The sequence below is a fragment of the Pongo abelii genome, chromosome 12 (assembly GCF_028885655.2).
Source record: "Pongo abelii isolate AG06213 chromosome 12, NHGRI_mPonAbe1-v2.0_pri, whole genome shotgun sequence".
Classification (NCBI taxonomy): Eukaryota; Metazoa; Chordata; class Mammalia; order Primates; family Hominidae; genus Pongo; species Pongo abelii.
The window spans coordinates 62,060,836-62,075,214 of NC_071997.2; the positions used below are offsets into that span (position 1 = coordinate 62,060,836).

General features: G+C 41.1%; 1 protein-coding gene across 3 annotated transcripts; it reads left to right on the forward strand.

Moving 5' to 3' along the window:
• Positions 1-817: 817 nt before the first annotated feature.
• On the forward strand, positions 818-12,283 carry SNRPG (small nuclear ribonucleoprotein polypeptide G). 3 transcript variants are annotated; one of them, XM_063713614.1, is made up of 4 exons: positions 818-991; positions 5,217-5,239; positions 6,396-6,520; positions 8,357-8,646. In XM_063713614.1, the coding sequence occupies exons 1-4, from the start codon at positions 960-962 to the stop codon at positions 8,417-8,419; spliced, it is 243 nt and encodes an 80-aa protein (XP_063569684.1). In that variant the 5' UTR covers positions 818-959; the 3' UTR covers positions 8,420-8,646. The 3 variants fall into 3 exon arrangements, with proteins under 3 accessions (XP_063569684.1, XP_002811973.1, XP_024097880.1); XM_002811927.5 differs by lacking the exon at positions 8,357-8,646 and adding an exon at positions 11,964-12,283 and having other exon boundaries at positions 829-991; XM_024242112.3 differs by lacking the exons at positions 5,217-5,239; positions 8,357-8,646 and adding an exon at positions 11,964-12,283 and having other exon boundaries at positions 844-991.
• The last annotated feature ends 2,096 nt before the right edge of the window (positions 12,284-14,379 follow it).

Genomic DNA, 14,379 nt, shown 5'->3' on the forward strand with positions numbered 1-14,379 from the left:
CGCCACTGCACTCCAGCCTGGGCGACAGAACAAGATTCCGTCTCAAAAAAATATATATATATAGAGAGAGAGAGGCCCATTCCTCCTGGGATCATTATCATTTGGTATATTGGTATATATGAAGAAAATAAGCGATACGATCCACAGACATGCGGGATTGGCCGGGTTTGCCCAGAAGCTAGAGACGGGACTGTTATCTCAACATCTCAATTTTATTTTTTAAATAGAGAAGGGGTCTCGCTATGTTGCCCAGGCTGGTCTCGAACTCCTGGGCTCAAGAGATCCAAAGTTCTGGGATTTAAGGCGCCTGGCTTTCTTTTTTTTTTTTTTTTGGCTGTTCCATAGACAAGAGCAGGGATACCCGGCTGGGCGCGGTAGCTCACGCCTGTAATCCTAGCACTTTGGCAGGCCAAGGCGGGCGGATAACGAGGTCAGGAGATCGAGACCATCCTGGCTAACATGATGAAACCCCGTCTCTACTAAAAAATACAAAAAATTAGCCGGGCGTGGTGGCGGGCGCCTGTAGTCCCAGCTATTCGGGTGGCTGAGGCAGGAGAATGGCGTGAGCCCGGGAGGCGGAGCTTGCAGTGAGCCGAGATCGCGCCACTGCACTCCAGCCTGAGCGACAGAGCGAGACTCCGTCTCAAAAAAAAAAAAAAAAAGCAGGGAAACCCACCGGCGGAATACCCGTTATCTCAATTTTGCGCAAGGAAAACGGAATTCAGAAAGGTGCCCAGAGGACGCACCCCTCCGTCCTGGCCAATCGCTGAGGACGTAACCGGAAGCTCAACGATGACCGAGACGCTCAGATATCGCGAGGTGCAATGTAAAAACTGCCAACAATCCATTGGCTAACGAGGTCGACAACGCCAGACGCAAGACGCCGGGCCTACCGCGGGAGCGTGAGGGAAACCGTGCGTTCCGTTCCAAGGCATCTGTGAGCCCGCGGAGTATACACCATGAGCAAAGCTCACCCTCCCGAGTTGAAAAAGTAAGTATGTATGAGAGCCAAAGCGAAGTGGTCAGTTATTTGCGTCCCGCGAGTTCCTTGGTTCCCTCTCCATTAGCCGAATGTCTTGAGCCGCTTCACCTCATTTCTTCTTCCGGTCCGAGGTCGCCGGGATCCCGGCCAGGCTCCCGCGCATGAGACGTGAAGCCCGCGCAGAGCTCGCGCGTCGGTGTGGTTACAGCCGGCAGCCACCGCACCTCCTTCCGGCCGACTAGTCTCCAGGTCCCGCGGTCAGGCCCGTGGTCACCCGGCGCTCTCCCTCGTTCCTTGAAGATCTCCAATGCCACCTTTTGTTGAACATCCCGAATAGTACCATGTTCTAGATAGACGGCTAGAGGGGGAAATTCTCTAAAGGAACTAAGGAGGGGCTGGAAGGGAAGTGTTTTTAAAACTACGTGAGGCATCAGAATCCAAAAGCCACTTTAGTCTTAGCAAATGTGTTTGTAGGTGTTTGAGCTTTTACTTAGAAACCTCATTCCTTTTTCTTGCCTTCTTTTACGTTAAGCTTGAATGTCATGTGTTATCTTGCTCTGATGTTGAAACTATGTAAGAACATTCATTTTTCTTTTTTTTTAAGAACATTAATTTCTTCTAGTCAAAAGAAGGCTAATTTTTTGAAGTTTTTTCTACACACCCAGTAAAAAACAACTTTAAGTAGGAGAGCCTTACTTTAGGTAGGAGTCAACGTAAAGCTTTGAATTCCTCAAATACTTTTTGAGTGGACTTAACAGGTTATGTGTTTCCTGAGTACTTTTCTGTTTTGCTTATACTCTCTGATGCTGGAATTCTACATGTATTCGTTGGATTGCACAAAGGATGCAAAATTTTTACAGGGATCAGTTTTTTCTGGCGTAGCATGTGGTTGGCTTTGTGTATAGTTCATTTATTACCAGGCCCATGGAAGTCAGACATAAGGAAAAGTTCCTATTTAATAATTTTGCGGCCGGGCACAGTGGCTCATGCCTGTAATCCCAGCACTTTGGGAGGCGGAGGCGAGTGGATCACCTGAGGTCAGGAGTTCGAGACCAGCCTGGCCAACATGGTGAAACCCCGTCTCTACTAAAAATAAAAAAATTAGCCAGGCAGGTGGTGCGCGCCTGTAGTCTCAGCTACTCGGGAGGCTGAGGCAGGAGAATCGCTTGAACCCGGGAAGCGGAGGTTGCAGTGAGTCAAGATCGCGCCATTGCCCTCCAGCCTGGGCAATAAGAGCGAAACTCTGTTTCAAAAAATAATAATATTTTTGCATTTAAAGGTGCATTTGTATCAAAGCCATCTTTTGTATGAAAACTACTTCAGCGTATATTTTAGTTAGGTCTGTTAAGGAATTAATTATTAAAACATAAGCCCAACGGGGTGGCTCAAGCCTGTAATCCCAGCACTTTGGGAGGCCGAGGCGGGCGGATCACGAGGTCAGGAGATCGAGACCATCCTGGCTAACACGGTGAAACCCCGTCTCCACTAAAAATAAAAAAAATCAGGTGGGCGTGGTGGTGGGCGCCTGTAGTCCCAGCTACTCGGGAGGCTGAGGCAGGAGAATGGCGTGAACCCGGGAGGCGGAGCTTGCAGTGAGCCGAGATGGTGTCACTGCACTCCAGCCTGGGCGACAGAGCGAGACTCCGTCTCAAAAAAAAAAAAAAAATAGAAGTTACTCAGAAATTATTGTGAAAATTACCTTTTTATCTGAAAGTTATTTTATTGGTGAGTTGGTGATTTAAGTATCCTCGATTCATCAGGGACTGGTGAAATGGCGATTTTTTTTTTTTAACAAAAAGACCATTCTCTACTTGTAATCTAAGATTTTCTTTCTGATTCATAACATAGTTTTTGAAAATTTCAGAGAAGGAAGCTAGTTTTAATACCTTTCTCTTCTCATCCCTAGGTTTCATGAATTGTGAAATCTGGTCAGAATCTGCCGCCAAAATGACTTTCAAATTTTTTCCTGCTTTGCTTTCTCACAGATAGCATCTTCTTTTACACCATTATGCCCTCCTTCTGGCTTAGCGTAACTCAGGGGTTCTTAAATGGGGAGTAGGGAATCTGGTGCTACCGGCTTCTAGTGAATAGACACCAGGGATGCTGCTAAACATCCTACCGCTTATTCAACTGCCGCCAACAACACAAAATTATCTGGTCCCAAATGTCAGTAGTGCAGAAGTTGAGATACACTGGCTTAACTGAATTCTTCCTTCCACTTCTTAAAATTTGCTGCCACAGTAGTCTTGCCAGTGACTGCTTTAATAATTTATCACAGTATGCAAAATCGAGTCTATACTGAACCCAGCATTCAAACACCAAACCTAATAGCTGCTAATACTCACGTGTTCCGTTCTCCAGTCAGACTGAACTATTTGTGTTTGCTCTCACTTGCTGTGTGACTTTAAAAAATTGATTTAGCTTTTCCAAGCCTAGTTCTCCATCTGTAAAAACGGTGGAAATGATAGACCATAATTGCAAAGTCGTTGTAAAGATTGTATAAGATCTTGTGTGTTATGTTTGATATGTTTTATGTATCTTATTAAAATACAGGTTACTTCATATATATATGTATGTTTTTTTTTTTTTTTTTTTTTTTGAGATGGAGTTTCGCTCTTATTGCCCAGGCTGGAGTGGCGCGATCTCGGCTCACCGCAACCTGCGCCTCCCAGGTTCAAGCGATTCTCCTGCCTCAGCCTCCCGAGTAGCTGGGATTGCAAGCATGCACCATCACACCCGGCTAATTTTTTTTTTTTTTTTTTTTTTTTTTTTTTTTTTTTTTTAGTAGAGACGGGGTTTCTCCGTGTTGATCAGGCTGGTCTCAAACTCCCAGCCTCAGGTGATCCGCCCGCCTTGGCTTCCCAAAGTGCTGGGATTACAAGCATGAGCCACCACGCCCAGCCCATAAATATATTTTTACTTGTAAATGTATCTACTCCCTCCTTCAGTCATGCGCCTTGTTTTATATTTACATTTTCCCATGATAATCCTATACATTAAAATTGAGTAAGTGCCCCACTTCGTGGCCCATATACTAAACATATTTTTTCCATTTTTTTATATTTTAAAATCTGAATGAAATTTTTAAAATTGAATGAAATTTTATGTTTTCTGGCCTATAAATGGAAGAGATTAAAAACTGATTTGACTGCATGGCTTAATATTCTCGTATTCCACTAAAATGGAATTTTTTTTTAATTCATATCGTTTGAAGTTTCAAATGTGCATTTATTATACTAAAATATACTTAAATGTTGAGGACTACCCTGAACATTTATGCTTGATGCCTTAATAAATAAAAGAACACTACTTATCTCAAATATAAAATACCTATTGAATTGGATATGATTTGATTACTGTTTGCTGTCTTTACAACTTAGTTTTGGAAATAACCAAACGTAGGCAAGTCTTTATTTTTTTCTTATGACTATAAAATCCAATCATTGAAAATTAGGTCAGTGAGACCAGATGTGGTAGCTCATGCCTATGTAATCCCAGCAGCACTTTGGGAGGCTGAAGGAGAACATATTTTTCGAGGCCAGGAATTCAAGACCAGCCTGGGCAACATAGTGAGACTCCCATCTCTTAAAAAAAAAAAAGTAAGAAATTTAGGTCAATGAAACAACATAGTATTGAACAATAAGAATGTAATTCACATTAGTATACTGTACTTAATGTAAATTAATATAGTCTAAATATATTTCATTTTTATTGCCTTTCCTCTTCCCAAATCACTTTGATTCGTAGAATGTCTACTTTAGGTAACCCTTTACGCCCCCACTCTTTTTTTCCCTGAGACGGTTTCGCTCTGTTGCCCAAGCTGGAGTGGAGTGGCACAATCATGGCTCACTGCAGCCTCAACGTGGCAGGCTCCAGTGATTCTCCGACCTCAGCCCCCCAAGTAGCTGGAACCATAGGCATGTGCCACCACCCCCAGCTAATTTTTGTATTTTTGGTAGAGATGGGGTTTCACCATGTTGCCCAGGCTGGTCTCAACTCCTGAGCTCAAGCAGTCCACCCGCCTCAGCGTCCTCAAGTGCTGGGATTACAGGCGTGAGCTGCCTCGCCCGACTCCCTCACTCTTTACAGCAATACATTATTTTTACTATTTTAGATTTCATTATTCCCATTGTATAAATTTTGGCAAATTATCTTAACTATACCTATTTATGTACTTGTTTATGCTTAAATTTTTTTAATTGGTTATATAATCTTTACCCTTTTCCTTTTTCAGATTTATGGACAAGAAGTTATCATGTAAGTTTGTTGTTGTTTGGGGTTTTTTTTTAATTAGTCAATTGCTTTTTACATGTGTCTTAGCAATATATTTGGAGCAACTTTATAAAAATTTAAAGCGGCCAGGCGCGATGGCTCACACCTGTAATCCCAGCACTTTGGGAGGCCGAGGCGGGCGGATTGCGAGGTCAGGAGATCAAGACCATCCTGGCTAACACGGTGAAACCCTGTCTCTACTAAAAATACAAAAAAAAAATTAGCCGGACGCAGTGGCGGGCGCCTGTAGTCCCAGCTACTCGGGAGGCTGAGGCAGGAGAATGGCATGAACCCAGGAGGCAGAGTTTGCAGTGAGCCAAGATCGCGCTACTGCACTCCAGCCTGGGCAATAGAGCGAGACTCTGTCTCAAAAAAAAAAAAAATTTAAAGCATACAGAACCTCTAATTCACATCCATTAATTAAGCAGATTACTTAATCCTAACTAGACAATTTTATTTACTTAATTTCTGATATTTAATAAATTTAACAGCACTTCAGACTTTATCTTATGTAAGCCCTTCCTCACTTTGGCAAAATTAACACGATTTATCAACCTTTTTTCTTTAAACAAGCTACAGAGGACTTAGACAAGGAACAATTATTTTGTTTCTTAGGAATAACATTTGTTCAATTTATCTAAAAATCTGACCCACACAGTACTTGAAATATATGTAGGGGAAAAAACCATGAGCGTTAGAGGTAAGCAGCCTTCAGCTTGAATCTCACTTCTATCATAAAGTAGCTGTATAACCATGAACCCAGTTACTTAAAAGCTCAGGCACGGTGGCTTACACCTATAATCTCCCAGCACTTTGGGAGGCCAAAGCGGGAGGATCCCTTGAGCTCAGGAGTTTGAGACCAGCCTGGGCAACGTAGGGAGCCCCCATCTTTACAAAAATTTTTTAAAAGCTCTGAAGTTTAGTTCTGTCCTGTAAAGTAAGGATAATACTACTTTTTAGGATTCTTATAAATTAAAATGTGGAAGTAAATACAAAAATGTTTAACCCAGTTCTTGTCATACAGTAAGGATAGTGGGTTTCAGACATCTCAAATACTTGTGTTTTATCCCACCTGATTTTTAGTGAATGCTTGGTAGCTAATGGAAGGTTTTTCTAAAACTTCTTTTTCCCTTTTTAATAGTGAAATTAAATGGTGGCAGACATGTCCAAGGAATATTGCGGGGATTTGATCCCTTCATGAACCTTGTGATCGATGAATGTGTGGAGATGGCGACTAGTGGACAACAGAACAATATTGGAATGGTGGTAAGTAAAGATACAAGAGTTCTCTTGGAGATTTCATTTTTCTTTTGGAATGTGTATTAACTTTCCTAGTTAGTAACCCCCAGAAATGGCAAATAACAGGCAAGATTGACTTTCCATCTCCTTTTTAGTTGAACATACAGCAGTTACTCAGCTGAGGTAATATCCTGGTTACCTGTAGGTAAGATCTCAATTATACAGAACCTAAGGTCTTAGCGCTTGAAATAGCTGTTGGAAATCCTTTTTGAGCTTTCTTCTGCAATAGAGGCTCATAGTTGGTCCTTCATTAGAGCAGTAGTTCTGAAACCTTAACGTGTATATGAATCCCCAGGGAATCTTGTTAAAATGAAGATTCTACTTCAGTAGGTATGAGGCGGAACTTAATTAAGGTTTTGCATTTCTACTAATGCCTAATGCAGATCTGCCAGTTCACAGATAACACTTTCTGATTTTACTTGTATACATAGTTAACCTGGATTTTCTGGTTTACCACACCCAAAATTTTAAGGTAGCCAAGGTAAAAGTTACAAGGGATAATCACAATGACAGTTATTCACATGAGAGAAAAAGCAGGAAAAAATAAAAAAGCGCATACTGAGCCCTCATAGGATTAAACATTCCTACATTCATTGGGCCGTAGTTTTAGTGATTGCTGAAGAAGAGTTTTGATACCCAGACTTTGAGTCCCTCTTTGTCTAACACAGGACAACATACCTAATAAAGTGGTAAGCCCAAAGTTCTTGAAAAAGGTGAACCAAAAAGGACAACTTACTTTTAGCAAATTATTAAGCATAAAGACCTCCAAGGAGTGGTAAGAGTTGCTAATTATTAGCCTTGATTTATTAACCTTGATTTTTAAGTTTGAGCAGTAAAGTTGAAGATAGACCTATTTTGACATCTCTGCCTGTTTAATTTTTTTACATACCATTCTTTCCAAGGTTTGTGTTATTACTTATTTCAGATACTTTTTCATTACTGTATTTTGAAAAGCAAATCAATAGTTATGACTGAAAAAACAGTTTAGAGTCTCCAGATACCACACTGTACCCCCAAGTTTCATGTAAATTGACTTGTCTTTCAGGTATATTCCCTTGTGAGCTTCTGTTGAATAAGGCTGCCAGCATCATTAGTAGCCAAGTCCTTATAAAAACATTTTCTAGATACCCCAAGATTTTCCTCTAAGCCCTTATTTTTACAAATAAATTTTCATTCTAATAGAAGGTAGATTAGGTTTTTAGTTCCTTGCAACAAATTTGCTGAAAAGGATTCAGGAAGAACTTGGCACCTAAATTGTCAATTCTGCTTTGAGAAGATTAGAGAATTTCGTAACACATTGCTCATTGGAATTTTATCAGAGAAGGAATAGAGCATCCCTCTGTCAATTTTCCCCCTAAACTTTATGGGCGTAATTTTCTTTGTACAGAAATTGGTTGCAAGTACTGCCATCCCAAGTCATTTAAGTAATGATTACCTACTTAGTGTGTTGGGCAGCCTCCTGTTCCATCTCTGAGGTTTATGTGACACACACACATACCCCCAACCCCCTGCCAAAGAAAAAAAAAGTTTTTATCAGCAGACAATAATTCTTGCTGCTGAGGCTTCACTTTGAAAAAGAAAGAATAACACATCAGACTTCTTTAATAAAAGACATTTTAAAAGGCAAGAACATAGATGAACTTTTTGACTTTTCTAAAGTTGGAAGAAGGGAAACAAATAGGTTAAGGTTTTGTTCATTTTGTTAGAAGTTGTTTAACAAAGGACAGTTGGCTTCATTATTACCTTGTCCAAGTCAGTGATCCATTGAGGCCATTGAAATTACTTAATACTGTTTTATTGCAGTTATGTGTGTGTTGGCTGGGCACAGTAGCTCACATCTATAATCCCAGCACTTTGAGAGGCTGAAGCAGGAGGATCACTTGAGCTCAGAAGTTTGAGATCAGCCTGGGCAACATAGTGAGACCTCATCTCTACAAAAAAATTAGAAAATTAGCCAGACATGGTGGTGTGCACCTGTAGTCCCAGCTACTCAGGAGGCTGAGGCAGGAAGTCGAAGCTGAGGTGAGCTGAGATCACACCACTGCACTCCAGTCTGTGTGACAAAGCGAGATCCTGTCTCAAAAAGAAAAACGGTATGTTTGTTTTGAGGAGTGAGTTTGTTTTTAACCTGTCAACTGGATCGTTACCTAATGATAAATCTCAACTATCTTCTGAGACATCCCCAGAGTTGTCAGTGGCATCGCCTCTATCTTACTTTTTATTATGTTACATAGTTCAGGCACTCTTGCTAGGGTTGTCCTTCTGTAGCATCATTGAAGCACAACAAAGGGAGCAGTATGTAATTCTGGACCTGATGGTTCGTTTGATTTGGAGAATTAGGCCTCAAACACAGTGTTAAAAGAGGAAGAGCACTACAGTAGGCCTCCTTTATCCTCAGAGTAGGTACCAGAAACCACAGATGGTACTGAACCCTATGCACAAGTTGTGTGTGTGTGTGTGTGTGTGTGTGTGAGAGACAGGGTCTCACTCTGTCACCCAGGCTGGAGTGCAATGATGTGGTCTCAGCTCACTGCAACTTCTGCCTCCTGGGTTCAAGCAATTCTCCTGCTTCAGCTTCCGGAGTAGCTGGGACTACAGGTGCACACCACCACGCCAAGCTAATTTTTGTATTTTTAGTAGAGACAGGGTTTCAGTATGTTGGCCAGGCTGGTCTCAAACTCCTGACCACATGAGCCACCTGCCTTAGCCTCCCAAAGTGCTGGGATTACAGGCGTGAGCCACCGCGCCTGGCCAGCACGAATTTCTTTTTACTTCTTCACAATCTCACAGATAGAAGATTCGTCCTTACCATAAATCTTAGCAGTCTCAACATATGATTCTTTTTCTTATTAAGTCAAGAACTTGTACCTTTTCACTTAAAGGAAGCACTTTACAGCTTCTCTTTGGCATATCCATATTGCCAGCATCACTGCTCTTGTACTTTCAGGTTAATATTAAGTAAAAAAAGGGTTACTTATGTTCAAGTAACCCTTTGATACCACAACAGACAATCAGAAAATTGAGATAACTGATTAATGGGCAGCATGGAGATGCTAGACAAAGGATAATCCACATCCGGGGACAGTATGAGGTATCATCACACTGCTCAGAACAGCATACAGTGTAAAATTTACGGATGTCTGTTTCTAGGATTATACATTTAATGTTTTTGGACCACAGATAAGGTGGGACAAAGTTCACCATCTAGCCTTATTTTCTAAATATTATGTGACAAGACAAATATGTAAATTTAGCAGGGAGCTAGGCAGGAAGGCTAGCTTTTCTTGCTTTGGTCAATGAGATGTGATGTTCAATATCTGTTGCCAAAAAAAAAAAAATTGAGAATTTAAAATTCTGATAACTGGCCAGGTGCAGTGGCTCACACCTGTAATCCCAGCACTTTGGGAGGCCAAGGCAGGAGGATCACTTGAGACTAGGAGTTTGAGATCAGCCTGGGCAACATGGTGAGACCCTGTCTCTACAGAAAATTTTAAAATTAGCCCGGCTAATGCCTCTGGTCCCAGCTACTTGAGAGGCTGAAGTGGGAGGATCACTTGAGCCCAGGAGGTCAAGGCTGCAGTTAGCTGTGATTGAACCACTGCATTCCAGCTTGGGTGACAGAGCAAGACCCTGTTTCAAAAAAATAATAATTAAAATGAAAATAAAATTCTGATAACTGGGTAAGCATGTTTCTACTCCTGGCTTATGCTGGGCACGGTGATGTGCACCTATAGTCCCAGCTACTCAAGAGGCTGAGGCAGGAGAACCACTTGAGCCTAGGAGTTTGAGGATGCAGTGTGCAGTGATTGTGCCTGTGAATAGCCACTGCACTGCAGCCTGGTCAGCATAGCTAGTCCCAGTCTCAAAAAAAATGGAGGGGAGCTCTGTTAACTTACAAGAAGTGTGAATCTTTAGACTCTTTCAGTTGCCATTGTCATTTTCAGGGCACTGTGCTTACTGGTTTTTGTTGTTGGTTTGAGACAAGGTCTCACTCTGTCACTGAGGCCAGAGTGCAGTATCATGGAGCTTGTCTCACTGTGGTGTCAACCTCCCTGGGCTCAGTTGATCCTCCCACCTCGGCCTCCCAAGTAGCTGGAACCACAGGTGTGCACCACCACCCTCAGCTAATTTTTGTATTTTTTGTAGAGACAGGGTTTTACCATGTTGCCCAGGCTGGTCTCAAACTCTGGGCTCAAGCTATCACCTCAGGTGATCCACCTGCCTTGGCCTCCCAAAGTGCTGGGATTATAGGCATGAGCCACCACGCCCCCGATAAGTATTCTTATCTTCATTTATGGCTTATCTACTAGGTCAAGCACTGTTCTCCTAGGGCCCTTTTTTTAATAACTTCTCTTTCTGCCTCTAGGTTCTGTCCTATTCAAACTTTGGTGTATTTATATAATATCTTGTTGCAGGGACACTTATGATTGTCATTCCCCCAAATGTGAAACTCTCACTGGCTCATTGTTAGTTTCTGATGTCCTCCAAACACTAAGATTGGCATTTGAAGCTTTCCAAGATTGAATGCCAGCTATCTTTTGTTTCCTGATTCTCTTCATGAACTTTTTACTGCATTCAAATTAGATGACTTCTTATCCTCTCATACTTTGTCTTCATCTTAGTTCTGTCTAGAATTTCCTAAAATCTCCTTTTCAAAATTCTGCCCAATTTCCAACACCCAGGTAAAATGTCATTTTCATAAAGCATGCCTTTCACAATTTCCCATCCTGGTTTTTTCCCTAAATTATCTTGTACCTCCAAACTGTACCTAACATACTCTACTGTACATATTTTACTCATTAATTTTTGGATCCCATAGAGTCAGGGGTGGGCATTTAAATTTGAGTCCTGCATTTTAGAAGGTGAAATTAGGGCCAGGGGTAGTAGCTCACGCCTGTAATCCCAGCACTTTGTGAGGCTGAGGCAAGCAGATTACTTGAGGTCAGGAGTTTGAGACCAGCCTGGCCAACATGGTGAAACCCCATCTCTACCAAAAATATAAAAATTAGCTGGGCGTGGTAGGGGGGCTCCTGTAATCCTAGCTACTTGGGAGGCTGAAGCAGGAGAATTGCTTGAACCTGGGTGACAGAGGCTGCAGTGAGCCGAGATTGCGCCACTACACTCTAGCCTGGGCAACAGAGTGAGACTCTGTCTCAAAATAAGAGGTGAAATTAGTCATTGGAGACTTGGCATTAGAATCTCATAAAGCAAATTGTTAGCCTTAAATCTAAAAGATGTCCGTCTTATAAAGGGCTTAGAGTTGTTTGGTGTCCCTGTGGCTTGAACAAAGCTTTGCAAACCAACATGTAATATTAAAAAACCATTAATGATTTGGTGAAAATTATTAAATCATCATAGTTATGTCTGTTACCTGAGTTGTTCTTTTCAAATTTATTTTTCTCTTTCTTAGGTAATACGAGGAAATAGTATCATCATGTTAGAAGCCTTGGAACGAGTATAAATAATGGCTGTTCAGCAGAGAAACCCATGTCCTCTCTCCATAGGGCCTGTTTTACTATGATGTAAAAATTAGGTCATGTACATTTTCATATTAGACTTTTTGTTAAATAAACTTTTGTAATAGTCAAAAATGCTTTCTCAGATGTTCTGAATATAGAATATCAGCTCTCATTCCAATTTTTTCTAACATGAATTTTCCTGGTTGACACTGATTTCAAAGGGTTTTATGCATTAAAATGAAAGAATCTTATTAAATGTGAAACATGGCAAGGATTCCTTTTGTCCATCTTTCAACACTGAACAGATAAAGAAGTTGCAAACATGAGTTTCTTCTAAAACACTAATTTTCAAAACTTAAGAATAGTAACTTTGATCTAGTCTGACTTTCCCAAGTACATCTACATTCCAAATATAGTACAACAGAAGCAAAAGACAGGAAGTAATGATGTAGTTGTTTATTTTGAACATAATCATGAAGTGGGGAAAAAATACAAGAGTAGAAAGAGAATTCCAGAGAAAAACATTCCAGTGTATCATGGTTCTTTGTGAGTAGAGAAGGGTAGCGAGGATGCTGTCCACAATGTATTCATCTAGTGAACTGTATGGCCCACAAGCTCAAAGGAGAGATACATTACAGATGGTTTATTATAAACCTAATCTTAAGAAACCTTAACAAGCAAATGCTTAAGGCTGACTTTTTTGTGATCTGATAAAAAGCCTGCAAATCGTGAATCACTTTTAAACTGTACAGAATGGAATACACACAAGTATGGTAAAGTTCTTGTAAAACACCAAACACAATGGCTCATAGATATATACCTCTCTCACTCTTAAATGGCATTTCCTAATTATAGAAAATGTTTACAACAAAAGAACATGAGGGATCAAACTAACAATCACAATAAGGAGAACTGATGTGAAGTCCCATACACTGTTAATCCATTTTTCAGCAGCAGCTCTTTGTAAATCTTCATTGACTCCTTTTTTTTTTTTTTTGCAACAACATACAGCTGAATTGTAGAACTAGTTCTTCAAGTGTGGTTCCTATAGTAGAACAGCAGCATCACTGGGGAACTTAATAAAAAGCAACTTCTTATATCCCATAACAAACTTATTGAATAAACAGAGTGGAGCCTAGCGATGTTTTAACAAGCCCTTAAGGTAACTGATGCATGCTCAACTCAGAGAACCACTGGAGCAGAGCTGGCTTTCATTCAGCCCCTGCATCATTTTTACCAGTCTCTTCTATTAAAAAAAAAAAAAAAAAAAAAAAAAAACTAGCGTGGTCTGGAGTAGCAATCTCTGACAGTGTTTTTTCTTCCAATAAAACTCTTAATACTATGGTTGCATAAAACTACCTAATGTGCCCGGAGTAGCAGGTTTTGCTAGAATTTTTCTCCCAGTAAAAAAGTACTCAATACTGTAGTTGCATTAAAACTACTTAATGTCCTTGGTGTATTGATAACCTGTTTTGGTTTTGTCAAAGCAATTTCAGATGCCCTACTGGAAAATTTATCCAGAGTAAGTTTGATGTAATACCAGCAACATTTTTAATTTTTTTTTTTTTTTCCTTTTGAGACACAGTCTCACTCTTGCCCAGGCTGGAGTGCAGTGGTGCAATCTCTGCTCACTGCAACCTCCATCTCCAGGGTTCAAGCGATTCTCGCGCCTCAGCCTCCCAAGTAGCTGGGATTACTGGCACGCGCCAGCATGCCTGGCTAATTTTTGTATTTTTAGTAAAGACGGCGTTTCACCATGTTGGCCAGGCTGGTCTCGAACTCCCGACCTCAAGAGATCCACCTGCCTCAGCCTCCCAAAGTGCTGGGATTACAGGCGTGAGCCACCATGCCCAGCCTAAATTGGTTTTTTTGTTTTTTTCTGAGACAGAGTCTCCCTCTGTTGCCAGGCTGGAGTGCAGTGGTGCGATCTCGGCTCACTGCAACCTCCGCCTCCCAGTTGAGGCAATTCTCCTGCCTCAGCCTCCCAAGTAGCTGGGATTACAGGCGTGCGCCACCATGCCCAGCCAATTTTTGTATATTCAGTAGAGATGGGGTTTCACCACGTTGGCCAGGATGGTCTTGATCTGACCTCGTGATCCGTTTGCCTTGGCCTCCCAAAGTGCTGGGATTACAGGCGTGAGCCACTGCGCCCAGCCTAAATTGGTATTATAAGTAAAAATATATCCCATTGCAAAACAAGTCTACAAATGATAGAAATTAATTAGTATTTACCAATATCTAGCATATACATAACACTATTACATTCTTTACAAATTGTCTTCATTAAAACCACAAAAGGAAACAAATATGAATACCTCAACATATCTGTTAAGAATAAAACTAGAAAAAAACACCCTTTTGACAAAC

What these genes read in the sequence shown, in the direction of transcription:
- SNRPG (XM_063713614.1), top strand. Translation starts at nt 960, where the DNA reads ATGAGCAAAGCTCACCCTCCCGAGTTGAAAAA. An exon ending in TATGGACAAGAAGTTATCAT is followed by an intron (nt 5,240 to 6,395) that starts GTAAGTTTGTTG and finishes CCTTTTTAATAG; the next exon opens with TGAAATTAAATGGTGGCAGA. An exon ending in AGAACAATATTGGAATGGTG is followed by an intron (nt 6,521 to 8,356) that starts GTAAGTAAAGAT and finishes GTTTTATTGCAG; the next exon opens with TTATGTGTGTGTTGGCTGGG.